The sequence below is a fragment of the Melospiza melodia genome, chromosome 30, assembly GCF_035770615.1.
Source record: "Melospiza melodia melodia isolate bMelMel2 chromosome 30, bMelMel2.pri, whole genome shotgun sequence".
Lineage (NCBI taxonomy): Eukaryota > Metazoa > Chordata > Aves > Passeriformes > Passerellidae > Melospiza > Melospiza melodia.
In genome coordinates this window covers 570788-597763 of record NC_086223.1, presented here as the reverse complement: position 1 = coordinate 597763, position 26976 = coordinate 570788, and the positions used below count along the sequence as shown (strand labels likewise).

Below are 26976 nucleotides of genomic sequence, written 5' to 3'. Positions count from 1 at the left end.
GGGGGGGGTTGAGGAGGGGGCGAGGGTCACGGGGGGAGGGAATTATGGACAAGTCCGCAGAAAAAGTAGCTGCGAGCCGAGGAAATGGTGCGAAGGAGGGAAATTCAGACGGGATCGATAAAGGGACAAATAGAACTCCCTTCGCTCTGCTCCAGGCAGACAGAGACCGAGAGAGCCTCGCTGCTTCGGCAGCAGCGTGCTCGCAACCCCCTCCCCTTTTCCATGGATTTTCTTGAGTTTTTTTTTTTCATTTTTCCCCCCCTTTCTCCCCTCGCTCCGAGCTGAAAACTGATTACAGGTTGCTTATCGACTCCGGCACGATTTCGCCCCTCGCAGCAGGGCTCGCGCGGGGTTTTATAGGGCATCAATTATTTATCATATTTTATAAATCCGGCCGCGCAGTCCCGTGCCCCCGAGGAGGGGGCGGGCGCCGATTGGCGCCGCCGCGGCCACGTGCCCGCGCGTCACCGGGGCCGGGAGGAAAAAGGCTCCTTTTTGGTGTAAATCTGGACTCTAATTCCGCAATATATCACGGTACCTCGTAAAACCGACACTAAAACGTCCCGACCTACAAATCACCCGGCCAAATTATGAGTTCATTGTATTATGCCAACGCTTTATTTTCCAAATATCAAGCCGCAAGTTCGGTTTTCCCGTCCGGAGCGTTCCCCGAGCAAACTTCTTGCGCTTTCGCCTCCGGCGGCCAACGCGCGGGCTATGGGGCCGCGTCCACGCCTCCCTTCGCCGCCTCCATGCCCGGCCTCTACTCGGGGGGCAGCTCGGTGCACCCGCAGCCCCCCAGCGTGTACGCGCAGGGCTACGGGCTGGAGCCCGGCTCCTTCAGCGTGCCCTGCTCGGCCTTCGAGCAGAGCCTGCCCGTGATGTGCGCGGGGGACGCGGCCAAGCCGGGCTGCGGCAAAGCGGAGCGCGGGGAGCCGGAGCTGCCCGGAGACAGCGGCAACTTCCGAATCTACCCCTGGATGCGGAGCGCAGGTAACGGGGAGAGGGGAGAGGGGAGAGGGGAGGGCCCGCCGAGGGGGTTTGGGGGTGGGGGGAGTGGGAGTTGTTCGCTGGAGGAGGAGGAGGAGGAGGATGGGGAGGGGGGGGGGTCGTTCCCAACTCCTTTGGTGACGTTTCGCTGTTGGAAAGGGGGGGGGGGCGAGCAGCGCACCCCCAGCCCCTCCTGTCCCCCCCTCCCAGCCATAAACCCTGTTTGGGCTGTAAATATTCATCGCGGCCGTGTCTGTCTGTCTGTCTGTCTGTCCGGGAAGGGACGGACGGAGCCGCCGCGATCATGGCCAGCCCCTTCTGCTGCGTGCGCGCGGGCTGGAGCGGTGCGGACGGACAGAGGGACAGAGGGACCGGGAGGTCACACTCGGCACGGAGGGGGGGTTTATTTGGGGTGTCCCGGTCAGCGGAGCGGCGCCTCAATCCCCGCTCCGGGAAACGGCGAGCGGTGACAGCGCCAGCCCGGCGGCACCGGGACGGACAGACGGACGGTGGAGGGATGGAGGGAGGGATGGATGTCGGGTAAGGGGGGCGCGTTCTGTCCCCAAACCCCCATGGAAATCCCTTTTGGAGCTGGGGGGCTCCGGGGGGCCCCGCGCCCGTCCCGACCCTCCGGAGCCTCCGGTGCCCCCCGCGCTCCGTGCCGGGGCGTTAACGTCAATTAACGATTCATAAATGTTCCTCTCATTAATAAATATCCCTCTCATTAATAAATACATCTTTGTCCAGCCCGGGAGGGGGCCCGGAGCGGCCCCGCTGCCCCCGGGACCCGGCTGGGACCCGTTCCGTGCCCGTGGTCACTCATTGGGCTGGTCACGGTGCCCGTGGTCACTCATTGGGCTGGTCACGGTGCCCGTGGTCACTCCTGGGGCTGGTCACTGTGCCCGTGGTCACTCGTGGGGCGGGTCAGGGTGCCCGTGGTCACTCCTGGGGCTGGTCATTGTGCCCGTGGTCACTCACTGGGCTGGTCACGGTGCCCGTGGTCACTCACTGGGCTGGTCACGGTGCCCGTGGTCACTCATTGGGCTGGTCACTGTGCCCGTGGTCACTCCTGGAGCTGGTCACTGTGCCCGTGGTCACTCCTGGGGCTGGTCACTGTGCCCGTGGTCACTCATTGGGCTGGTCACGGTGCCCGTGGTCACTCCTGGGGCTGGTCACTGTGCCCGTGGTCATTCGTGGGGCCGGTAACGGTGGCCATGGTCACTCATTGGGCTGGTCACTGTGCCTGTGGTCACTCCTGGGGCCGGTCAGGGTGTCCATGGTCACTCTTGGGACTGCTCACTGTATGAGTGGTCACTCCTGGGGTCGGTCACCGTGTCCACGGTCACTCCTGGGGCTGGTCCCAGTGTGAGTGGTCCCTCCTGGGGCTGGTCACGGTGCCCGTGGCCACTCTTGGTGTTGGTCAGGATGCCCATGGTCACTCCTGGGGCTGGCCACGGTGCCCTTGGTCACTCGTGGAGCTGGTCGCGGTGCCTGTGGTCACTCTCGGAGTTGGTCAGGATGCCCATGGTCCCTCCTGGGGCCGGTGACGGTGCCCTTGGTCACTCGTGGGGCCGGTCACAGTGTCAGTGGTCACTCGTGGTCACGGTGTCCGGGGCTCCTCACTCCCCCGGGATGCCCAGCAGGGCCAGGAAGGCGCCGCTGCCCCGCCCGGGATGGACACGGGTGAGGGACACAAAGCCTGAGCTCCTTTTCCACCCACACCTCCAGAGCATCATCCGCGCTCCGCGGCCGCGGAAAACCCGCGGAGGGCCCGCGTGGAGCGCTGGGGGCCGGAGAGCAGCGCAGGAGCCGGGGCAGGGCGCTCCGGGCAGGCGGGAGCTCCCGTCGCTCTGGTTTGGTGGTCACCTCTCCCCATTACCTGCCCCATCACTCATCCGCCTTTACAGCTGATTTATCAGAGACCGAATATTTCTGCTCGTAAACACTTCATCCGCGCTTTTATCCCGCTTTGGATTTAAGGAGCTCCCCCCGCTCTCTCCTCTTTCAGCGCTGCGAGGATCAGCGCTGGAAAGAAACACAGCAAACCTCCAAAAAAACCCCCAAAAATCCGCGTGTTCTGGGGTCAGCTGAGGCTAAAACCAGAACAACTCAATTTGGGGTGTAAAAGCGGGGGTGCCGCCCTCGCAGCCCCCGTTCCCGGTGGCCGGGGTGCGATCCCGCTGCAGGAATTCCGTCCCCAGCGCAGACAGAGTTGTCATCCCCATTCAGCCTTTATGGCTCTCTCTGTCCTCGGCCCATTTTACAGCCCGCATTCCACGACCCGCACATTTTTACTTTACAGCTTAGCCGGGCCCGTTTCCCCCTTTTTTTCCTCCTTTTCCCCCCCTTTTTTCTTCTCCTTTTAATGACTGGGTGTTTTCTTCTTAAAGAAGAATTAAAAAAAAAAAAAAAAAAGGAAAGGGGAGAAAAAAGGGGTTGAGTTTTGTGGGGGGAAAAGGGTGAAAAAGGAGAAAAGGTGGAGTGCGGGGGCTGCTGCCCTGGGGAAGAACGCGTTCCGAGCAGGGTTTACACCCCGCGATCACAAACACCAGATTGCGGAATAATTCCCCACCAGGAATCCAGGAAATGTCGGGCGGAGGGGAAAATCAGGAGCGGGGCCCTTGCCAAGGCGGCCGGGGCCGGTGGCCAAGGTGGGGCCGGAGCTGGGGCTCTGCCCATCCTCGCACCCCAAAAAAGGGGAAAAAAAACCTCTGAGAACCCCCAAATAATCCCGAAATATCCCCTGGAATGAATGAAAGCATCTCACACCTTCCGGATGGATCAGGGAGAGGACAAACACCGCGATTTGTGGGGCAGGAGATGTCTCCCCTGTTTCCCCCTCTCCTCTCTCTGCCCGGCTGTTCCCGCACCCATTTCCCCCCGAATCATCCCCAAATTTGTGCGGTCTGGATGGAAGCCGAGGCAGGAGCTCGGAGGATGGGAGGGCAGGAAACTTTGTGAACTTTGCTGTTGGCTCGGAGGCCGCGCTGGCCCCGAGAGGGAGGAAAATAAAATTTGGGGATTTTGGGGATGTTTGGTGGGGGGGGCTGCAAAGGCGGGGAAAGCAGGAAAAAATTTAGGAAAATTATTCCTAAAATTCCTGAAAATTAAAGGAAATTCTGGCCCAGGTCGTGATGTTGGGCGGCACAAAGAGGAGAAAAAAAAAAAAAAAAAAAAAAAAGAATGAAATGCCACCCAAACGGCCCGAGGTGACCGAAATGTGCGTTTATCCGGCAGGGACGGACAGAAAGCGCGGCCGCCAGACGTACACGCGGTACCAGACGCTGGAGCTGGAGAAGGAGTTCCACTACAACCGCTACCTGACCCGGCGGCGCCGCATCGAGATCGCGCACTCGCTGTGCCTGACCGAGCGCCAGATCAAAATCTGGTTCCAGAACCGCAGGATGAAGTGGAAAAAGGAGAATAAAAGCGCCGGGCCCGGCTCGGCGGGGCAGGAAAAGGCGGAGGCCGAGGAGGACGAGGAGGAGTGAGGTGGATGCAGGAAGCGAGAGGAGGGGAAAACGCGAAAAACGCGAAAAAACGCGAAAAAACGCGAAAACACGCGTTAAAAAACACACACAAAAAAGGACTATATATAAAAATGAATGATAAACGCATCGATAATGAAACCCCTAGGAGCGATACCTGTGTTGATGACACTGAGATAAAAATACTACCTATATTAGAGCCTCTTTTTTTGGGTTATTTTTGTTCCTTTTTGTACCATAGAATATCTACCTATTCCGTGTGGCTTTAGAGTCGCGTTTTTCCCGTGTGAGCCTCCCTCTAGCAGCAGTAATTTGTAAATCGCTGTAATTTGTACTTGGCTGTGTACTGGGGGTTTTTTTGGGGGGGTGGGGGGGTTATGAAGTAACGTGGTCGTGTTTAGCACCTTTAATCTAGAAAATGTGGCCCGAAAGCCCGAATGCAAATCACATTTAGCGCGTAGAGTCCTGTACATAATATGAATTATCATTCCTCCTTCCTCCCCGGAACCTCTGCGCTTTTCTTTTCTCCTTGCGATGCTCTTTTGTCTGTGGACATTTTTACCTTCGTCGTTCTATAAGGGGGGGGGGGGGGAATAAAAGAATTAAAAAAAAAAAGAGAAAAAAAGCAGTGGAATTAATATTGTGCTACGTCAAATGTTGTATATCGAAGCAGCAAATTATTTAATGGCGGCGCGTCGCTTTTTTTTGTTATTAATTATTATTATTATTATTAATATTATTATTATTTTCCTTCGTCTGTGATTATTATTCTTCGAAATAAAAAGGAGATCTCCAACAATCCGCAGCGCCTTGGGTGCCTCCCTCATGAAACACAAATAAACCCCCACATTTTTTGGAATAAAGGTGATGAAATTTCCTTTTACCCCGGTGTACCACCCACATTTCTCTCCTTCGCTTTGGCACAGCCGATCCATCGGAGATCTGGGTGTTTTTCTGTAGATTTGGTGAAAATCCTGAACAAAAATTGATTTTCGGGGCTCTGGAAGGGCGGGCTGGGCTCTGTCCCCTCTCTGCTTGCGCTGGGTTATTCCTGAGGAAGGCAAAAACGGGGGGGGGGGAAAGGAATTTAAAGGAAAAAAAAAAAAAAAGGAATTTAAACGAAAAAAAGAAGAATTTAAAGAACCCCGAATGGCCACAAATAATCTCCCCGCTCCTCGCTTCAGTTCCCTTCCTCTCCGATCCATTCCGCCGCGCCTTTGGCTATTTTATTTATTTATTATTTTCTTTTTTAAGGTTCTCCCTCCGCCCTTCAATGGCTTTAACGCGGACTGGAACTCTTTCATTAGCACCAAATAACGGCGAGCATCAAAGCGCGCATAAAATAAATTAAAGCAATTAAAACGCGCGCGCGGGGGGAAGGAGGAGAAGAGAGAAAGGAAAAAAAAGAAATTTAAAAAAATCAACAGGGCAAAATAAAAGGCGACGAAATTTCAATTTAAGCACTTGCGCCTCGGCCGCGCTCTCCATCACCAGCCTTTTTTTTTTTTCATTTTATGTAATTTATTTATTTTTAAAAATTTATTTATTTATTTCCTCTGTGCATAAAGGCGCGGAGGCTCCGCGGGATTTTACTGGGCGAGATGCGCAGGGAAGGGGATTTTTAAAAAATAATATAAAAATAAAAATAATAATAAAATAAGCAAAATAAACCCCAATTCAGGGAGCTCGGGGAGGAGCTGGAGATGGCAGCCCCGCACCTTCCTCTTCCTCTTCCTCCCCTCGCTCCTTCTCCACCTCCCACAGCCCCGGGCACCTTTTATTATTAAATTTAATTTTTTATCCCCAAAATCCGGCGCCACGTCAGGGAGCTGCGCGCCCCCAGATTCGCTGCCGGCCCTAATTATGGAAATCCCGTAATTAATAAAGGATCCGCTCGCCCGCTTTTCCCCCCGAATTCCCGCCTGGAGGGGAAAATCCGGGGAAAATCAGGGGGGAAATTGAGGGAAAAATCAGGGAAAAATCCAGGGAAAAATCCAAGGAAAATCCAGGGAAAATCAGGGGAAAATTCCTTTTTTTCCACTGGGTGCAGAGCCAGGTTGGGGTGCGGGGGTGAAATAAATGAAAAATAAAGAGATTCCAGAATTTTCTGCCCCCTCTGCTGCTCCCAGAGCCCCCCCCTCCCCGGGCGAGCGGGAACTGAGGCCAATTCCAGGGGAAAAGGGCAAAGGGGGGGCCGGGACACCCCAAAATCCGCCCTGGGGACACCGGGGACACAGGGCGGGGTCCCGGGGGGTTCGCGGCCCCCCGAGCGCCGATCCCGCGGTTTTTCCGCCTTTAGTCCACCCCCCCAAGGCTCCTTTCAGCCCCTTTGAGCCCCCAAGGCGCCAATTGTGACCCAAAAAAAAGGGAAATGAGCCCAAAATCGCGAAGCCCGCTGTTTTACTGCGCCCGTCCCCGTCCCCATCCCTCCCAAAGCCGCAGCTCTTTATTCTGGGGGGGTTTTATTGTTCGCGAATTTCAGGCGTTATTGCATTTTTAAAATCCCCAACGACCCCCCCCCCCCCCATATCCAAGCCAAGGGTGGGGTGAGTGGGGTGAAAAAATGAAAAAAAAAAAAAAAAATCCCCGACCCCCATTTTTGGTAATTTTTTAAAAATATATTTTTGTGTTAAAGAAAAAAAAAAAAAAAAAGATGGCGGCTAAGAAAAAGACTGCTGTTAAACCGGTCATGAAGAAATGCAATAAATTCCTTGTTGTTTTATGAAAATTTACAACTTTGTGATAGAACTTTATGAGTGGCTGGGTTCTGGGATTGGCCAGAGCCGGTCATGTGGACTGCTAACCGTGAACATGAACTTTTTATTATTTCCCATGTGGTTATATTGCACCATTCTTCTGTCCGCTGCACCTTGGGTCGGATCAGTGTCCTCCATAGGGCTCTCGCCCTCTCTCTTTGCATTTTTTTGGTTTTGTGTGCGCGCTCGGCGGGGCCGGAGCGGGGCCGAGGGGCGGGGGGGCCGCCCGAGCCGCTCGCAGCCCCGGCTCCCCCCTCGGCTCCCGCACCCCGGCACATTTCGCATTTTTTATCTGCCTTAATTATCACCGCAATCTCCCCCGCTATTTTTAATAAATTTTTTTTTCTAATTTTAATTTTTTTTTTCTAATTTTTAAAAAAATATTTTTGAATCCATCCCCCCCACCTCCCACCCCGAGTTTCCCCCGCTGCTTTTGGGGTCTCGGAAGGGCGGAGGGGATTCTGCGGCACCGCGGGCGCTTCGTTCCGCTCCTTTTTCCGCACAAAAATGCGAGCGGCCCCGAGGAGCCCGAGGGACGACGGACGGCGCTCAGGTTGGGACGAGGTTTGGCGGCCGCCAGATAAGCGCGGGCTTATCTCTGCCCGCCCAAAATTCCCTCCCGTGCCACACAACAGGACGGCAAAAGGTAAGGGCACAATGCCTTTTCTTCCTTTATTGTTATAGATGTAAATATAGACATTTTTAATTATTTCAATGAAAAGATGGATTTGTCGAGCTGCTGCTTTTTCTCTTTTCCTGTTTCGTGCCCATCTCCTGCCTGGGGAGGAGGTGGTGGAGGCGGGGATGGGAAAAAGGGTGGGGTGGTGAAGAAGGGAGAGGAATGAAAGGCTTTGGAAATCTGCTCCAGCCGCGATTTCAGCCGGGAAAAAGCGGGATTGGAGGTGAGGAAAAGAGAGAAATAAAGGTGGGGGAAAAAGGGGGAAAAATAATGGAGAGGAGGGCGAGAGAAATAAAGGTGGTGAAAAAAAAAACGGAAAGGAAGAAAGCGAGGGGAGGGAAGGAAGAAACAATGAAAGAAAAAAAGGAAAAATAGAACGAGGAAAGAAAAAAGGGAGGAAAAACGAAGAAAAGAAATAGAAAATGGGAAGGAAAAGGCGAAGAGGGGCTGGGAGGATGAGCAGGAGCCGGGGGAGGTCACCTGGAGGCAGCAGCCTGGGCAGCGCTCGGAGCCCTTTGTGGGCACTTGTCGCGTTCGGTTCTGCGCCTTTTGGGTTTGTTTTGGGTTTATTTTCCCTCCCCCCTGTCACAAGCCGCTGCCGGTTTCGCGTCTCGGGGCGGGCGCGGGGGCTTTTGGCGGAGTTTCTGCTCGCGTTCCGCGCTGCTCTCCCGGGGCGTTGGGTGCGTGGGTGGTTTTTGGGTTTTTCCTTCGAGGAAACCTGAAAATCAGCCTTGGGAGAAAAAATATAATAAAACAAACCAAAAACAGCAACAACCAAAAACAAACAATGAAAAAAAAAAAAAGGAGGGGGAAGGAACGGAAAAAAAAAAAAAAAACCAGAAAAAAAGGAGGAGAAAAGAAAAATTAAGAATGGAGGAACGGAGGCAGCGCAGAGCGCAGCGCTCTCATTGTGGTTTTTTTTCCCTCTCCCCAAGTCCCACATGAGGCTGACGTTGGGCAGCAATAAAGCTGCTCGGATTTTAATTGCGTTCCGCAGCTCGAGCGCGGCTCTGGGGCCGGGGCTCGGCCCGCGGCTCCTCCTCACAAATCCGCGTTCCGCGCAAATCGCGCTCTCCTCCCGCGCCCCGCGCCCCAAACCCGCCGCTCTTTAGGGGAAACCTTCACCCCGAGGTGATGCCGGGTTCAATCTCATTTATTTCGTATTTCCCCCCGATGCTTGAGGGTGGGTCGTGGAATATTTGGTGTGAACGCCGCGGTTCCGAGGTGGTGGCGAAATGAGATAATGAAGGAGCGGGACGGAGGGAGATTTTCACGATTTCGGCATAAACCGTTCTGTGACCGACGATTTATCTCAGCCGCGCGGAACATCGTGTGCGAGGGGGTAAATGATGGCGAGCAATAAACACAGAGACATTTTTAAAAGCCATTTCTCCCCCGAACCTGTTACATTCTGCATCAATCACCGGCCGAGGGAGGGGATAAAAAACCCGATGCGGGTTCAACTCCTGCTCTCCCTTTCCCCCCATCCTTTCGCTGTGTTTTTCCCTGTTCGCGCAGGGGATGAAAAATGGAAATCAGAATCAATAATTTAATGTAGAAATGTGGATTTTGTGCCGATTCTTGCACACCTCGCGCGGGCAACCACTTGTGGAACCCCGAAGGATTTTTAACCATTTCCCGGCGGAGCGGAGCGAGCCCGAACCCCGCGGCTGGGGGAGGATTTGGGGCTGATTTAGGGGCGATTTTGGGCTGATTTTGGGCTGATTTAGGGGTGTCCCGGCCGCTTCGTTGGGGGAAAAGCGAATCAAAGCTCCCGCGGGCTCGCCCATTCCGCGCCGTCTGCTGCCATCTACCGTCGGCGGCCGCGGGCACCGGGGGGCACCGGGGGGCACCGGGGGGTCCCGGGGGGCTCCCCCAGCCCCGAGACTCCTCCCGGGGTGTCCCCAACCCCCCCCGGCCCCGCCCGGCCCGGGGGGAGCGGAGCGTTCCCCGTTCGCCTCCACCTGGAGCCGCCGCGGGTTTTGCTCTGCCTGGAACGGGCGGAAATTCGGATTTTGGGGGGGTTCGGAGCGAAATGAGGATTTTTTTTTCTGTCGCAGCAGCCCCAAAGGTGGGCGCGGGGGTGGGAAATCGCCCGCTGGGTGCGCTCGGTGCGCGGAGGAACGCGGAGGGGCCGAGACGGGCGGAGCGAGGCCGGAGGGGGTTTGGCAGCTCAGCATTAAAAATAAGGGGAAAAAATAGGAAAAAAAAAAAAGGAAATAAATTGAAAAGAAATTAAAGAAAAATAAATAACAAGAAATAAAATGAAATAAAATGGAATAATATGGAATAAGATGGGATAAGATGGGATAAGATGGAATAAAATGAAATAAAATGGAATAAAGTGGAATAAGATGAAAAAAAGAGACAAGAATAAATAAAATGAAAAAAAATAGAATAAAAAAAGAAATCAAATGAAATACAATAAAATAGAATGAAAAAAAAAAAAACCACAAAGAAATAAGAAGAAATAAAGAGAAATAATCCGCAATAAAATGCAATGAAAGGTAATAAACGGCAATAAAGTGCAATAAAACGCAATAAAACGCAATAAATTCCAGGCAGGGAGCGTTGGCCCCTCTCTCTCTCCCCGCAGTGGCCACTCGGGCTCCGGGGGCTCCGGGGGTCGCTGGGGACCGGGGCAGACGCGGGGTCACCTTTAAGTTGCTGCGGGCCCGGCCGGACCAGGCGCGCCTGGGATTTTAAAAGGCTCCTCTGCCCTCCCTCCCTCCTCTTCTCCCTCCTTTTCCCCCTTCTCGTTTTCTCCTCCTGCCCCCCAGTTTCCTGGCAACTGTTCGGGTCCCGAATCGCGCCGGTTCTCCCCCAGAAAGTGCCGCACTCGGGGGCTCTGGGCTGCTCTGGGGGAAACTCAAATTAAAAAGCAGAAGAAATAGGAAAATAAATGAATTTTGTGCCGCAGCCGCGCTGGAGCCGTTCCGTGCTGTCATTCCCGCCCCGCTCGCCTCTCCCCCCTCATTTCACCCCCTCTCCCATCCCAGGGGGGAAATTTTGGGGTCCGGAACCTTTGGGTTCCCCCAGAGCCCCCTCAATTCCCCCCGCTCCCCCTGCTCGCCGCGCGTTTTGCTGATTTTGGCGTTAATAATCAGCCGCGCTGCCTAATGGAACAAAGGCAGATGATTATTGCTGCTTTTCCGAGCTGCCATTAGCCAGGTTATTACCGCGCGGGAAGTCAGGTAAATTAAACTCCAGTTGCTGGAAATTAACTTGCAGCCGGCTCCGCGCTGCGAGAGAGGCCATTTTTAAATTTTTTTTTTAATTTATTTTCTTTTTTTTTTTTTTTTTTTTTTTTAACGCCTTCGGGGTCGTTTCAAACGGCCGGGTTTATTTTCCGAGGCGATTTCGGGGCCGCCGATGGGTTTCTGTGTCTGGCCCCCAAGAACAAGGGGTTTGTTCAGCTCTTGGCTCGGCTTTATGGCCGCAATAATTCCCTCGCCGGGGAAGCCCCGCTGCGACCTCGCTGCTGAAGGCTCGGCCATTCCGGCTCCCCGCGAAAAAATAAAAGGGGAAAAAATATATAAAATAAAATTTATAAAAAAAATAAAGAGTTTCATTTTTTATCGGGAGCAGCAGCAGCGCGGAACTCCTGCCAGCGGCTCCGGCTCGGCACAAGCCGCGCTCTGTTCTGCCGGCCTGGCCAAATATTTGGGTGTTGTTTTAATCCCCCGTTCCCTGCTCCGGCTGCGGGCCAGGAAAACCACGCGACTGAAACTTGTGCGAGCCCCGAATCCTCCTCGTTATCGTGATTTATCGCGATTTACCGCGATTTATCTTTATCGATGCTCTGACGCCTGAGTGACGGCTGTCAGAGGGGAACGGGGGCTGCCCCTTCTGCTGCCTCCCCGCGCATCGCCCTCCTGCGCGGGAATTTGGGGATTCTGGGGGGAAATGAGGCCAAAATCTGGCTGAAGATAAACCCCCTCCCCATTTTATTGCTCCAGCCTGGAATTTGGGGTTTTTTGGGGGGGGAAATGAGGCCAAAATCCGGCCAAAGATAAAGCCCCTCCCCATTTTATTGCTCCTCCTGAGCAGACATCGAGCCTGGAATTTGGTGGTTTTGGGGAGAGAAATGTGGCCAAAATGTGATTAAAGCCCCCCTCCCCATTTTATTGCCCCTCGTCTGCAGACATTGAGCCTGGAATTTGGGGTTTTTGGGGAAATGAGGCCAAAATCTGGCTGAAGATAAACCCCCTCCCCGCTTTATTGCTCCAGCCTGGAATTTGGGGTTTTTTTGAGGAAATGAGGCCAAAATCTGGCTGAAGATAAACCCCCTCCCCATTTTATTGTCCCCCCTATTGCTCGAGCCTGGAATTTGGGGTTTTTGGGGGAAATGAGGTCAAAATCTGGCTATAGATAAACCCCCTCCCCATTTTATTGCTCAAGCCTGGAATTTGGGGATTTTGGGGAAAATGAGGTCAAAATCTGGCTATAGATAACCCCCCTCCCCATTTTATTGCCCCTCCTATTGCTCGAGCCTGGAATTTGGTTTTTTTGGGGAGAGAAATGTGGCCAAAATGTGATTAAAGCCCCCCTCCCCATTTTATTGCCCCTCATCTGCAGACATCGAGCCTGGAATTTGGGGGTTTTGGGGAAATGAGGTCAAAATCTGGCTGAAGATAAACCCCCTCCCCATTTTATTGCTCCAGCCTGGAATTTGGGGGGTTTTTTTGAAGAAATGAGGCCAAAATCTGGCTAAAGATAAGCCCCCTCCCCACTTTATTGCTCGAGCCTGGGATTTGGGGTTATTTTGAAAAGATGAGGCCGAAATCTGATTAAAGCTGAGCCCCCTCCCCACTTCATTGCTCCTCCCATTGCTCGAGTCTGGAATTTGGAGGTTTTGGGGCAATGAGGCCAAAATCTGGCTAAGGAAAAGCCCCCTCCCCACTTTATCGCTCCTTCTTTACATGAGGCCGAAATCTGATTAAAGCCGAGCCCCCTCCTCGCTTTATTGCCCCCCTGTGAAGACCTCGCGCCTGGAATTTTGGTTTTGTTTTTTTAATTTTTATTTTTTGGGGTTTTTTTAAAGATGAGACCAAAATCTGATTAAAGTCGAGCCCCCTCCCCACTTTATTGCCCTTCCTCTGCAGACCTCGCGCCTGGAATTTTGGTGGTTTTATTTTTTGAAGAAATTAGGCCAAAATCTGGCTAAAGCTGAGTCCCCTCCCCACTTTATTGCTCCTTCTTTACAGACCTCATGCCTGGGATTTTGAGTTAAAAAAAAAAAAAAAAAAAAAGACGAGGTCAAAACGTGATTAAAGCCGAGCCCCCTCCCCACTTTATTGCTCCTTCTTTACATGAGGCCAAAATCTGATGAAAGCCGAGCCCCCTCCCCATTTTATTGCTCCTTCTCTGCAGACCTCGAGCAGATCTGGAATTTTGGGGTTATTTTTACGGAGACGAGGCCAAAATCCGATGAAAGCCGCGCCCATCCAAGCCCGGCTCAAGTCCAGGGCTCCCGTCTGAGCCGCTCCCGCCCGAGCTGAGGCGGCCAAAACAAACAGAAATCGCCCAAATCCAGCCCGCTCGGGACTCCAGGCGGTTTGAATCCGAAATTCCGCATTTGCAGCCCTCGAACGGGGGATGGAAACCACCCCTGAGCCGAGCGCTCAATTGCGGGAGATTTAGTGCGCTTTAAGCCCTCGGCTCGAATTGAAATGTATCGTAGGTGGCAAATCAATTACACCGCGGGCCTGACCCCGGCCAGATGAGAACTGCCCCGGCCTTTGGGGTTTTTGGGGTTTTTTTTTCCCACCTTGGCGCTCAGGTTTGTCCCTTTTCCTGCCCCGAGCGAGCCCCGCCAGGCTCGAGTGGGAAAAAAGAATTTTTTAATCTCCAGAGATGTCGGCGATGCGCAATTAGCGAGCGGCCGCCTTCAATTAGCGCGGTTTTATTTTCTTTATAAAACAAAAAAAAAAACCTCTTCGAAAAGCCCCTTTCAACCGCAAATTATAGTAACGAGCTGTGAGATTTTAAATTTTTTCCCCTATTTTTTTTTCTGCTTTTCCAAACTATTTCGAGGGATTTATTTGCAGAGCACTCCCAGGAGTGGCGGAAAAACACCAGGACAAACATTTTTTTCCGGCGGATCGCTGTTCCTCACGAGCTGCCCTGGCAGCACTTCCCATTCCTCTGCCCAAAAAAAAAAAAAAAAAAAAAAAAAAAAAAATTTACAGTCGGGGCTGCAGGCTCCTGATAATCGCCGGCGTTTTGCAGAGCCGCAGAAATTGCGTAACTCATCCAGCGCCCCAGCTGCGAAGCTCTTTACCCAGATTTTTAAAATTTATTTTTTCTTTTTTCACCCCTTCCCCCCCTTCCTTCTCCGCTCATCGCTCCCTCACAACCTAATTTTAATTTTTTTTTTTTTTAATTTTCCCCCAATTTTTATCCAAATCGTGGCAACTTTGGGTGCGCTGCGAGCACAAAAGGGGGAAACTCTGCGAGGAGGAAAATCAGCGATATCGCGGGAGGGGGAGCCGCTTCCTCCGCCCGTTGTTTCCGTGAATTCTGAGCCGTGCCCGGGACGTTCCCGCGGCTCGGGGCGCGCCCGGCCCGGGCTGCGAGCACCGAATCCATTCCCGCAAGCCGAGCCCGAGCCCGGAGCCTCTCGGGGCGCTGGCAGCCCGGCCCAGGATGTGCAATTGTAGATTTGCTGGCGCTCGCAAGTGGCAGATTTCGAGGGATTTCCAGCCCCGACAGACAGATGGTTACAAATTCGGACAGGAAACGAGCCCTTGATAAACGCTGCTGATCGGGGGGATGGTGCTGGCCGTCATTTGCCTGCATTTCTTTTCCTTTTTTTAAATTTTTCTTTCCCTTTTTCCCCTTTTCTTTCCTTTTTTTCCCTTTTTCTTTCCCTTTTTTCCCTTTTCTTTTCATTTTTTTGTTTTTAATTTTCTTTCTTTTCTTTTTTTCTCTTCCTTTTTTTCTTTTCCATTTTTCTTTTCCTTTTTTCTTTCCCCTTTTTCTTTTCCTTTTTTTCTTTTTCTTTTTTTTTTTTTAATTTTTGCTTTATTTTTTGACGTTGCCTCTCTGCTGCCACGACTGATTTTCCCCCTTAAAAAGCCAAATAAAAACCAGGAAGAAAAGGGACGAGAGGAGCCTGAACCCCACCTTGAGCCAGCGAGGGGCTCGGGGGGGATACTCAGGTAGAGCCAAGCGAGGAAATCTGGGCGAAACAAAAATAAAAACCAAAAAATAATTTGAAACGCAGCGCGAAGTGGAGCTTTCAGGGGCACGGAGACTTTCCGCGTCCCCTTTCGCGGGGTTTAAATGGGCAAAATTCGGTGTTTGCTGGTGCGGACGGGCTCGAAGGGGGGCTCCGCCGCCATGGACCCCCCCGTGAGGGCCCGATCGATAAATTCCGCTTTTCCCCGCACCCCGAGCTCGGCTTTGGCCATAAAAGGTCGGGCGCGGGTCCGGCATTAACAAAAAACGCAAGAGGGCACAATGCGGGAGGAGCGCGGCTCCGGCCGGAGCGCCGAGGAAATATTTCCATTATTTCCGCCATTTCCCATTATTTCCCATTATCTTCCATTTCCGAATCGCGGAGCCGTGCCCACAAAAGTGCGGAGAAGCGGCGGAGGCAGAGCTGGGGCAGCGTTAATTAGCGCTAATTAGCGCGGCGCGGAGCCGCTCAGGTTCCCGAAGCGATTTCTCCTCGCGGAGCGAGCCCGGCTCGACCCCCGCCGTGCCAACTTGGCTCGAAACAACTTTTAATTCCATTTTAAAACAACTTTTAATTCCATTTTAAAACAACTTTTGATTTCATTTCCGCGCCGCCTTTCCCCGCCCCGCCGCCCCGAGCCCCCGCACGTTCCGGGACCGGGGGTGAAACTTTGGCCGCCGCCAGCCACGAACTTTTTGTTGTTGTTCTTTCTCTCTTTCCCCCCCTCTCCCCGCGGTTCCGCGCGCGGGTTTTGGGTGCAAAAATCGAAATTTCGGCCCTCGCACCGCCATCGGCGCTCCGGGGGAGGGAGAGGAAGAGGGGAGGGCGACGAGGAGGAGGAGGAGGAGGAGGAGGAGGAGGAGGAGGAGGAGGAGGAGGAGGAAGGGGGGGACCGCGCGTTTATTTATTTATGAACTCGCAGCGCGCCGGGAGAAGGCTCCTTTCGGCAGATATTATATATTTGGTTAAGGGGGTGCCTTTCTGTTGTTTAAAAGGGAGGGAAAAGGGGGTGGACGGTTTGTTCTTGGGGGTCCCTGGTGCAATCTCCGCTCCTCATGGGTGCTATTTTGCAACCTCAGGCGCCTGCTATTGGTCAGCCCGTGATCAGATGGTTGTATTTCCTTGTGTCCCTCGCTGGCACCGCGCCATCTCCCTTCAGCTAAAACCCAATCTCCGATATACCACTAATAGCTAAACCACTTGGACTATAAAACACAACAAATCATAAAGCCCGGGCAAAAAGGGGACGGCACGCACACGCACACACACACACGCGGAAAAAAAAAAAAAAAAAAAAAAAAAAAAAGGAAAAAGGAAAAGAAAAAAAAAAAAAAAAACAAGAGGGGGGAATCTCTCTCCTCTCCTCTCTCTCCTTCCCGATGAGTTCTTATTTTGTCAACTCGACCTTCCCGGTGAGCCTGGCGGCGGGGCAGGAGCCCTTCCTGGGACAGCTCCCGCTGTACCCCTCGGGCTACGCGGACCCTCTGCGGCACTACCCGGGCACCTACGGAGCGGCGCAGGACAAGGGCTGCTACTCCTCCTCCTCCTCCTCCTCCTCTCCCTACTACCAGCAGAGCTCGGCGGCGTTCGGCGGCCGCGCCGCCGCCTGCGACTTCGGGCCCGGCGGCTTCTTCAGGGACAAGGAGCCGGCGTGCGCCCCTCCCAGCCTGGACGAGGCGCCCTCCTTCAAGGACTGCGCGCACGGCAAGAGCGCCTTCGGAGAGAGCGAGGAGCAGAAGTGCTCCGCGCCCGTGTACCCCTGGATGCAGCGGATGAACTCTTGCAATAGTGAGTTTGCTCTTTTACAGAAATAAATGCGCCCGTCTCCTTCTCCCTCCCCTTTTTCTTATTTGTTACCGCCAGGGAGGGAGAGAGAGCGAGCGAGGGGAGCAGGAGGAAGGTTCGGTTTTAGAGCCCAAACTTCCAGCGGGGGGAACTCGGGCTCCAAACGCACCAAAACTTCCCAGCGCTCCGAGATTCCCCTAGCTAGAAACGCTTCAACCCCAAAACTGAATTTCTGAGTTTCTGTCCCGCTCCCTCCCTTGGTTTTTTTTTTCTTGTTTTTCCCTCTTTTTTTTTTTTTTTTTTTTTTTTTTTTTTGCCACATTCCTGTTGGCGTGTCACTCAGCTACAGCGATTTGTCTCTGTCCGTGCCCCACACGCACGGGGAGATATCTTTTCTAAATCAGATCTGGATGACTTTACACACACAGCTCCTCTCCCTTCACTCCATCTCTCCCTCTCCCTCTCTCTCTCATTAAACGATAGAAAAAGTGTTTAAATATTTGAAGGCGGACGGTTGCATTTTTAATGCGACTCTCACCTAATGAAAAGTCTGCCTGCGGAGGATTTTCCTGGTTTTCTCCCCCTCCCCGGTGATATATGACTTCTTTAAGTGCTGTTTCCTCAATCAGAACTCCAATCATAATTTTTAAAACTCAGATAAGTGGAGGGTGGGGAGGGGGAAAAGAAAAATATCAGAAGCCTCACTGCTCTCCTCGCCCGTGTTTAGATGCATTTGTTGCCTTTTAAGTTCCAAATTGATGTCCATTAGCGCGGGGACATCAAGCGTTGTGTCCTGTTTAATGCGGGCTTCGGGCAGATCGATTCACTTCATTATTGCTTAAATGCCGCGATCTATTACGGCGCGGGGGGGCCGGGAACACCTTGCGGTCCCCGAGCCCGGGATGAGATGGATCTGGCCTGCTCTGCCCGCCCAAAGCCCGGCTTTAACCTCCTCTACCCAAATCCTGCCTTTAAACCCCCTGCCCAAATCCCTGCTCAAACTCCCCCTGCCCAAATCCTGGCTCAAACCCCCTGCCCAAAGCCCCGTTTAACCCCCCCCTGCCCAAATCCTGGCTCAAACCCCCCCGCCCAAAGCCCGGCTTAAACCTTCTCTACCCAAATCCTGGCTGTAAACCCCCTACCCAAATCCCTGCTCAACCCCCCCAGCCCAAATCCCGGTTCAATCCCCCCCACCCAAATCCCTGTTTAACACTCCCTGCGCCAAATCCCTGCTCAAACTCCCCCTGCCCAAATCTTGGCTTTAACCCCCCCTGTCCAAAGCCCTGTTTAACCCCCCCGTGCCCAAATCCCGGTTTAACCCCCCCGTGCCCAAATCCCGGTTTAACCCCCCCATGCCCAAATCCCTGCTCGAACCCCCCCTGCCCAAAGCCCGGCTTTAACCCCCCCTGCCCGGCCGGGCCGCTCCGAGCGCTCCTCCTGGAGCTGCGCAGAGCTCTGGGAAGGCGCGGCCCCCTCCGCAGCGTCCCGAAAATCAAACTCGGTGTTCCCCCTTCCCCCCTCCTCTATTTCCCTCCGTTTTTGTCTATTTCCCCCTTATTTCTCCCTATTTCCCACTTATTTCCCCCTGTTTCCCACTCATTTCCCCCTGTTTCCCACTTATTTGCCCCTGTTTCCACTCATTTCCACCTATTTCCTTCTATGCCCCCTTATTTCCGCTGTTTCCCCTTACTTCCTCTTATTTCCCCCTAATTCCCCCCTTCCCCTTATTTCCCCCCATTTCCTCTATTTCCCCCTAACTCCCCCCATTTCCCCTCTTTCCCCCTTACTTTCTTCTATTTCCCTCTATTTCCCCCCATTTCCCTTATTTCCCCCTCTTTTCTTCCATTTCCCCCTCTTTTCTTCCATTTCCCCTTATATCCCCTTATTTCCCCTTAATTTCCATATTTCCCCCTATTTCCCTCTCTTTTCTTACCTTTTCTTCCATCTCCCCTTACTTCCCCCCATTTCCTTCCATCCCCCCTACTTCTGCCCTTAATCCCCCTTTCCCCTCTATTTTCTTCTATTTTAAAACATTTCCCCCTATTTTCCCCCTTGTTCTCTAGTATTTCCCCCTATTTTCTTATATTTTAAAATTTCCCCCCTATTTCCCCCTTATTTTTCCTATTTTATTGTATTTCCCCCTATTTTCTTATATTTTTAAATTTCCCCCCTATTTCCCCCTTATTTTTCCCTGTTTTCTTGTATTTCCCCCTATTTTCTTATATTTTTAAATTTCCCCCTATTTCCCTCCTATTCCCCCCCCTGTTTTTTTGTATTTCCCCCTTATTTCCTTCTATATTTTTTAAACGTTTCCCGTTGAAATTCCGGATTTTTTTTTTGTTGTTGTTGTTTTTTTGGGGGTTTTTTCGCTGATTTTCCCCCTTTTTTTTCCTGCGCGTCTCCTCCCGCCCCAGGTTCGTCGTTCGGGCCGAGCGGCCGCCGGGGCCGCCAGACGTACACGCGGTACCAGACGCTGGAGCTGGAGAAGGAATTCCACTTCAACCGCTACCTGACCCGGCGGCGCCGCATCGAGATCGCGCACTCGCTGTGCCTGACCGAGCGCCAGATCAAAATCTGGTTCCAGAACCGCAGGATGAAGTGGAAAAAGGAGAACAAACTGCTCAGCTCCTCGCAGCTCAGCGCCGAGGAGGAGGAGGAGAAGGCGGCGGAGTGATTCGAGAGAAATTAAACGTACAAAAAAAAATTAAAAAAAAAAAAAGAGAGAGAAAGAAAAAAAAAAGCAACAACAACTCAAAAGTTATTTAAAACGCGAGGAGAAAACGCTAAATATTGGAATTGAGGGAGGGACGGGGTTGAGAGGTGAGGGCTGGCTTGGACAAATCCCCGCAGCAGCCGCAAACTTTGGGCCACCAACGCCCTGCACTCCAATTCCCACTGATTTTGCCCCCAAAAACGCAAAAATTAACCCGGCTTCTAGTGGCCCACAAAGTTTGGGCCACCAGCACCTTGGACTCCAATTCCCACTGATTTTGCCCAAAAAACGCAAAAATTAACCCGGCTTCTAGTGGCCCACAAGGTTTGGGCCACCAACACCTTGGACTCCAATTCCCACTGATTTTGCCCAAAAAACGCAAAAATTAACCCGGCTTCTAGCGGCGTTTTGAGGTTTTTTTTCACCCTTTCCCTCCTGCTCCGCCCCCCCCCCCCTCATGGAAATGGAATAATAATAATAATAATAATTAAAAAGTGAGGAGATGGAGAGAGAGAAGGAGGGAAAGAAACGGGAAGAGAAAATAGGGGGAAAAAAAGAAAAAAAATTTTAAAAAAAAGGACTCCTAGCCGTGTTTCTACCCTTGGTGTCACTGTTAGTAACCTGCTAACTCTTGTATTTAATGGAAGTGCTGCAATATATGTCATTTGGGGTGTTTATTGTCCTAATTTTGTACAAATGTTCCATGCACGGTTGATATAGGTTGGGTTTTTTCTTTTCTTTTTTTGTTTTTTAATTTTTTTTTTTTTTACTCCTTTGGTAAATTAATCAAACCCTGAGGTTCTTTGTAATTAGTTTGGGGAGTGTTTGTTTTTTTGTTTGGGTGGGGTTTTTTGTTTTTTTTTCTTTTTTTTTGCCTTTTTTAATTTTTTATTTTCAAAAGTAAAAAAAATCTACTGAAAGAACGAGTACTACCTACAAGGCTGCAAAAAAAGAAAAAAAAAAAAAAGCAAAAAAAGGAAAAAAAAAAAGAAGAACAACGACAGAAAGTTCTATTTTATTAATTTTTGTACGTGTTGTGTTTGGAGTTTGTCTTAGGTATGAACATGGAATTCTCTAATAAAAGCCAAGTCCTCGATCTCACCGCACAGCCCTCCCCTGTGGTTATTAGCGTGTTTTGAGGGAATTTTCCAGGGGGGTGAAAAGGAGATTTTCGCCCCCCGCGATGTCCTCGGACGCGCAGCTCGGAGCGCTCGGGATTACAGAAAAATCTGATTTTCCCCCATTTTTGGGCTCTAACCTGCGAAGGGAGCCCTTTCTCCAGGAGCATTTCCTGGCTGACATTTCCCTCTCAGCACTGCTCTCCCTCTCTTTCTCTCTGTGTTTTTTTTTATTGTTACAGTACAAAGAGTTATGACGAAACGCCGTTCCCATCTCCACAATAAATCAAGGAAACGGGCAAAAATACGCGCTCATTTATCCGCCAAAGCCACCTAACATTTGCCCAGCATCTTTCAAACATCTGCTCCCCCGCTCCGCGCCCCCAAATCAAAGAGAAATGTGGCAAAAAAAAAAAAAAAAAAAAAAAAAAAAAATTCCAGGTTTCCAAGGATTTCACCCCGGGAAAAATTCTCATTGCCGGGAATGAGCGCCCGTTTAAACCGGGGAGGAAAAAAGTGGGAAAACCGTGAATGGAGCTGCTTGGAAAGGGCAGGTTTTTATTTTCTCTGGCCAGCGGCTCCTTGCCTTGCCCGGGGACGGGACGGGGAAGGTTTTGAGGAATTTTCTCGCGAAATCTCCAACTTTTCCCCGGCTTCGCGGGGAGGAACGTAATGAGAGCGGAGGATCATTTTTTTTGTTGTTGTCTGCTGGGGGATTCGGGGCTGGAAAAGGCGAGCGGGGAGCGGCCCGTGGCCACCAGAAAGCGCCGGGTGGGAGCGGAGCGCGTCCCCCCCGCGCCACGGGCCGCTGTGAGTGCCAGCCCCTCTCCAAATCAATTCACGCAGAAGCTTCACAGCTGTAGGACATTTACTATTATTGCCACGCTTTTCATTGCCCGTAATTATTATAATTATATGTCACTTTCAATATGGCGCATAATTCCCAATGAGTTGCAGGCGAGCACGCGAAATTCCTCAAGTGCCTCGGAAGGAGGGAAAGAAAAAAAAAACACAAAAAAAGGAAAATAAAATTTGAAAAAAGGACAGAGACAGAGAAAAGGAGAGAGACAGAGGAAAGAGAAGAAGGAGAGGAAAAAGAGGAAAGTGATGGCTAAAAAATTCCAGCTCTTTCCCAGCGTTCTCCCCAGTTTCCGAGCGCTTTTGCTCCCCGATGTTCTTGCAGGTCAACAAACGGGAAGGAAAACCCGCGGAGCCCAAGGCTCAGAGAGGACGTGGAAATGCTCAGGAGCAGGAACATCCCAAAAACCAACGCTGCCAACCGTTCCACCGGCCGGATTTCGCCTCTTTTTCCTTTCTCCCACCCGATTTTCCCCCCGAGTTTCTTTTCTCCCCTTCAGAGCTGAGGTGGGAGCTCCTGCCTGAAGGAACCTCGACTTTCGCACGGAGAAACCGCCCCAAAACCACCCGCAGCTCCTCCCGGCCACCCCTTCCAACTGCGGACCCCCCAGAGGCCTCCGAGCCACCCAAAACCTCATCCCAAAGTTCTCCAGCGCTTTCCCAGCACCGAGACTCCTCCAGAACAACCCGAGCCCGGGGGCGCCCGGCCCCGCAGGACGCGCCGCGCCCTCTCCTCGCTCCTCACTTCTTTAAAACATATTTTTCTATTTTCAAAAAAACAAAACGGAGGGGAATCACAGAACCGCAGTGGGGGTGACGGGGATTTTTAATTTTTTTTCCCTTTTTTTGGGAGAGCAGCAGGAGGAAGGGGGGTCCCCGAGGCGCAGCGGCGCGGCGCGGCCGGCAGGTGGCGCGCTCCGCCCAGGCGGGGGGCGATGGCGGCGGCGGATTTGGGGCGACTTTGGGCCTAAAGCGGCTCCGCGCTCGTCATTATTTGTAACCATAGAGCATGAATTACCTCTTGAGGTCATCAGCGAGAATTTACGACTGGTCAACAAAAGCACGTGACGCCCAAACGCACCCCCCACCCTCCCCCCATATTTGGCCGCATACATAGCAAAAACGAAGTACAGTGCATTGCTATAATTCATTAATACATCATAAATCGTCAAGCACGGGGTTATAACGACCACGAGCCACAAATCAAGCCCTCCAAAATAACCCAAATGAGCTCTTACTTTGTAAACTCGTTCTCAGGGCGCTACCCAAATGGCCCCGACTATCAGTTACTAAATTATGGGACCGGCAGTTCCATGAACGGTTCTTACAGAGATTCAAGCACCATGCATTCCAGCTCTTATGGCTACAACTACAATGGGATGGACCTTAGCATCAACCGCTCAGCCTCCTCCAGTCACTTTGGTGCTGTGGGCGAGAGCTCCCGCGGTTTCCCTTCTCCAGCTCAGGAGAGCAGGTTTAGACAGGCGTCCAGCTGCTCCTTATCTTCTCCCGACTCCCTGCCCTGCTCCAACAGCGAGAGCCACGGAGGCAAACCCGCCCCGTCCCCCTCCGAGCCGGCTCCTGCTGCCAGCAGCACCAACACAAATTTCACAGAACTAGACGAGACCAGCGCGTCCTCGGGAGCCGACGAGGGCACTCCAATAAGCAGCAGCATCCCCCGAGCGCAGGCAGAGCCCATCGCGACCTCCACGGCAGCGACAGAAGGGCAGGCACCTCAGATATTCCCTTGGATGAGGAAACTTCACATTAGCCATGGTACAGCTCCTTCTTTTTCCCTCCTTGTGCTTGTTTATTTTTTTTTGCCGCACAATCCCCCCCCCAACCCGACCCCACCTCGCTGTTCCTTTCTCTTTTTTCCCCCCTTTTTCTCCCTCCCCCCCCAGCCCCGCTCGCTTTATTTTCCGCTCTCTCCTTCCCTTTATTCCGCGGAGGCGCTTTGATCAGAATCGCAGCTATTTATTGCTTTTGTATTTGTCGCTCCGGAGCTGCCTCTGGCGCCTGCCGAGGGGGGCTCTGCCTGTGTCTCTCTGCCTTTCTGGGGGGCGATTTTATTTTCCTTTCGCCCTCCCTGCGCTTTTCCCCAGGCTCTCGGCACCGTGCGGGTGGTGGGAGAAAGGTAATTTAAAATCCGAGGCCGGGGGGTGTTGTTTGGGGTGAAAAGGGGAGAATTGAGCGTTAAAACGGAGCTGGAGGCGCGGATGGGGCTCGCAGTTCGTCCTGCCCCGCTCTTCTGGGCTCGTCTCCGCCGAGCTGCCCTTGCCAGACCCCCAAAGGCACCGGGAGACCCCCGGGAGGGGCAGAGCCGCCCCCCAGCCCCGCTCCGAGCGCAATTCCCCGTTTTGTGCCCCAAATCTGCCAGGGAACAGCACGGGAAGGGCAGCGATGCCCAGAGCTGTAAATGACGGACCCCGAGCGGGGAATTGGGGTCTGCAGGGGCCGAGGGTGGGGGGTTCCACACGTGTGCGAGGGGGGCTGGGAGAAAAACGAGACAGAGGAGTGTGTGGGGGGGGTGCTGGTATTTGGGGGCAATTCGCAGCTTTCCACTGTTAAAAAAAAAAAAAATCTAAAAAAAGAGCGAAAAATAGGCTTGGAATTTAAAAATAGGTGGAAAATAGATGGAAAATAGGTGGAATGCGAGCAGAAAGAGCAAACCCCAACCCCGCTGTTGTCCGTGTTACCCAGACATGACCGGACCAGACGGGAAGAGGGCGAGGACAGCGTACACTCGCTACCAGACGCTGGAGTTGGAGAAGGAATTCCACTTCAATAGATATCTCACCCGCAGGAGGAGGATAGAGATCGCTCACGCGCTCTGCCTCTCCGAGCGCCAGATCAAAATCTGGTTCCAGAACCGCCGCATGAAGTGGAAGAAGGACAACAAACTGAAAAGCATGAGCCTGGCCTCGGCCGGCAGCGCCTTCCAGCCCTGAGCTCGCCGGCCAAAAAATCCGGGGGCGAAACGAGCGGGAGGCGAAGAGGAAGGAGGAAAAAAAATATATTAATTAAAAAAAAAAAAACCAAAAAAAACCAAAAAACAAAACAACCCCAAAACCACAGCGAAACCCCCGAGCGAGTAATGAAATAAAGGAAGGATGGGCAGGTCGCAGTTCGGGGGCACGGAGCAGCGAGGCACCTTCGGGGCTGGTTCCTGCCCAAAGCAGCTCCTGGCGGTGCCCTCAGCCCGGGACTGAGCTCCCTGCTGGAAGTTCTTTTTTTTTTTTTTTGGTTGTTTGTTTGTCTAAAAACGAGGAAAAAAAAGATTAAATTTTATTTCCAGATGCTCCTCCTGCTCTCGTTGTTCTTCTAAATGTGTGTGTCCGTGCTCTCTTGGTGCTTTCTGGAAAGCTGGCATGTGTTCTGTGAGCCCTTGAATGTGATAACTTATTTATGAATCCAGAACAGATACGGTTCTTGCTTTATTTGTTGGGATTTTCTTCTTTTTTTAAATTTTATTTTAATTCCCCCCCCCCCTCCTTCCCCTTTTTATCCGAGTTTCCTGCTCTTGGGTGAGTTTTTCTCTGCCTAAGCGAAAATCGGGGGTTCCTGCACTACAGTCGCAGAAAAAAAAAAGTCTTTAAAAAACCCAACAAAAATGGAAAAAAAAATTGGAAAAAAAAAAAAAAAAAAAAAAAAAAGAAGCAGCTCTTGTATCTTTCTGTCTTAAAATTGTCCAGTCTGTGTTTTAGTCCAAACTCCAGGCCAGGATTTCTAATCCCAGCCTCATTCCAAGGCGTACTCTTTAGACGTGGGTGAACTTCACTATTAAAAATTGATAATAATGTCTATAATTAATAACTCAAAAAATTAAAAAAAAAAGGGAAAAAAGAGAAAAAATATTAAAAAAAAAAAAAGAAAAAATGTACAAAAGCGGAGAGAGCGACGCTGGAGTGCTCTGGTGTTTGTAAATATTAGAAATATTTCTGCCGTGAGTAATAGCCGGGTCGTAGTGGGCAGAGTGAATGCGGTGTTCTGTGTAAAAATGGCATCTGTCATGTCTCGCAGCCGGGTAGTTCTTGGCCAAGCAGCTTTTTGTATTTGTTTGTAGCTTTACTCGAACTCAAATAAACGTTTTCCCCGACTCACAAAGGCTCCCAGTCGCGTCTTTACCCCCTCCGACCCCTCCGAAACCCAAACGCGCCAGGTGCCCCGCGGCTCCTCAGCCTCAAAACCCCCAAAATCCGCCCAAAATCCGCCCAAAATCCGCCCAAAATCCCAAATGCCAGCACCGCGCGGGGCTCCAAAGCAAGCATCACCCCAAAACCGCACAGAATACCCCCAAAACGCCTCTGCCAAAGCGAATTTTGCTCCCCCAACCATCCTTTCCCTCCCGAGCCTTGCGGGGATGCTCGGCCAGCGAAAATCGCCCCCAAAATTCCAATTTCAACGCGCAGAGGTGCCAAAGGCCGCGCCGAGCAGCGCAGAGCGGGGGTTTGTTAGTCCGGGATTATCAATCAGATTATCCCTGGCCAAAGCCGAGCTCTGCCGCTGCTCCTGGCCGGGTTTACCGCTCAGTCCCGGGTTTACCGCTCAGTCCCGGGTTTACCGCTCAGTCCCGGGTTTATCGCTCAGTCCCGGGTTTACCGCTCAGTCCCGGGTTTTACCGCTCAGTCCCGGGTTTTACCGCTCAGTCCCGGTTTTACCGCTCAGTCCCGGGTTTTACCGCTCAGTCCCGGGTTTACCGCTCAGTCCCGGTTTTACCGCTCAGTCCCGGGTTTACCGCTCAGTCCCGGGTTTTACCGCTCAGTCCCGGGTTTATCGCTCAGTCCCGGGTTTTACCGCTCAGTCCCGGGTTTACCGCTCAGTCCCGGGTTTTACCGCTCAGTCCCGGGTTTATCGCTCAGTCCCGGGTTTACCGCTCAGTCCCGGGTTTTACCGCTCAGTCCCGGGTTTTACCGCTCAGTCCCGGGTTTTACCGCTCAGTCCCGGTTTTACCGCTCAGTCCCGGTTTTACCGCTCAGTCCCGGGTTTTACCGCTCAGTCCCGGGTTTACCGCTCAGTCCCGGGTTTACCGCTCAGTCCCGGGTTTACCGCTCAGTCCCGGGTTTTACCGCTCAGTCCCGGGTTTTACCGCTCAGTCCCGGGTTTATCGCTCAGTCCCGGGTTTTACCGCTCAGTCCCGGGTTTATCGCTCAGTCCCGGGTTTACCGCTCAGTCCCGGGTTTACCGCTCAGTCCCGGGATTTACCGCTCAGTCCCGGGTTTACCGCTCAGTCCCGGGATTTACCGCTCAGTCCCGGGTTTACCGCTCAGTCCCGGGTTTAGCACGGAACCCGCGGCTGCCAAACCCCGCGCCCGGCCCAAATCCAACCCTGGGCCGGCCCAGCAAAGCCCGGACCAAAGCCGAGCTCGGCGCGACGCTTCTGGCACCTCCGCAGCCGCGGAAAGT

General features: G+C 52.4%; 5 protein-coding genes across 7 annotated transcripts in view; 4 read left to right on the top strand and 1 right to left on the bottom strand.

The window, feature by feature from the left end:
* The first annotated feature begins 469 nt into the window (after window positions 1-469).
* HOXB7 (homeobox B7) lies at window positions 470-4555 on the top strand. The gene is made up of 2 exons (XM_063178644.1): window positions 470-993; window positions 4228-4555. Exons 1-2 carry the CDS (start codon window positions 591-593, stop codon window positions 4479-4481), a joined length of 657 nt encoding a protein of 218 aa, XP_063034714.1. The 5' UTR covers window positions 470-590; the 3' UTR covers window positions 4482-4555.
* A 1801-nt stretch (window positions 4556-6356) lies between these two features.
* The window catches only part of LOC134430779 (uncharacterized), a 37181-nt gene continuing 16561 nt past the window's right edge, over window positions 6357-26976 (bottom strand). The window contains exons 5-6 of the mRNA XM_063178662.1: window positions 7647-8643; window positions 6357-6400 (exon numbers count right to left, since the gene is read on the bottom strand). Of these exons, the coding sequence (XP_063034732.1) occupies window positions 6357-6400; window positions 7647-8643 (1041 nt within the window). The remainder of the gene's footprint in view (window positions 6401-7646; window positions 8644-26976) is intronic.
* The window catches only part of HOXB3 (homeobox B3), a 73926-nt gene continuing 54408 nt past the window's right edge, over window positions 7459-26976 (top strand). For all 3 annotated transcript variants that reach the window (XM_063178635.1, XM_063178632.1, XM_063178633.1), the window contains exon 1: window positions 7459-7880. The gene's annotated coding sequence lies outside the window, so the exon portion shown is untranslated. The remainder of the gene's footprint in view (window positions 7881-26976) is intronic.
* On the top strand, window positions 16412-20700 carry HOXB6 (homeobox B6). The gene is made up of 2 exons (XM_063178643.1): window positions 16412-16884; window positions 19296-20700. The coding sequence occupies exons 1-2, from the start codon at window positions 16476-16478 to the stop codon at window positions 19553-19555; spliced, it is 669 nt and encodes a 222-aa protein (XP_063034713.1). The 5' UTR covers window positions 16412-16475; the 3' UTR covers window positions 19556-20700.
* Window positions 22519-25677, top strand: HOXB5 (homeobox B5). Its single transcript, XM_063178867.1, has 2 exons — window positions 22519-23346; window positions 24274-25677. Exons 1-2 carry the CDS (start codon window positions 22797-22799, stop codon window positions 24519-24521), a joined length of 798 nt encoding a protein of 265 aa, XP_063034937.1. The 5' UTR covers window positions 22519-22796; the 3' UTR covers window positions 24522-25677.

Bases quoted from the DNA above. Each gene is read 5' to 3' on its own strand.
- HOXB7 (XM_063178644.1), top strand. From the start codon at position 591: ATGAGTTCATTGTATTATGCCAACGCTTTATTTTCCAAATATCAAGCC. The intron at 994-4,227 runs GTAACGGGGAGA...TTTATCCGGCAG, and splicing joins CCCCTGGATGCGGAGCGCAG to GGACGGACAGAAAGCGCGGC.
- HOXB6 (XM_063178643.1), top strand. From the start codon at position 16,476: ATGAGTTCTTATTTTGTCAACTCGACCTTCCCGGTGAGCCTGGCGGCG. The intron at 16,885-19,295 runs GTGAGTTTGCTC...CTCCCGCCCCAG, and splicing joins GCGGATGAACTCTTGCAATA to GTTCGTCGTTCGGGCCGAGC.
- HOXB5 (XM_063178867.1), top strand. From the start codon at position 22,797: ATGAGCTCTTACTTTGTAAACTCGTTCTCAGGGCGCTACCCAAATGGC. The intron at 23,347-24,273 runs GTACAGCTCCTT...CGTGTTACCCAG, and splicing joins GAAACTTCACATTAGCCATG to ACATGACCGGACCAGACGGG.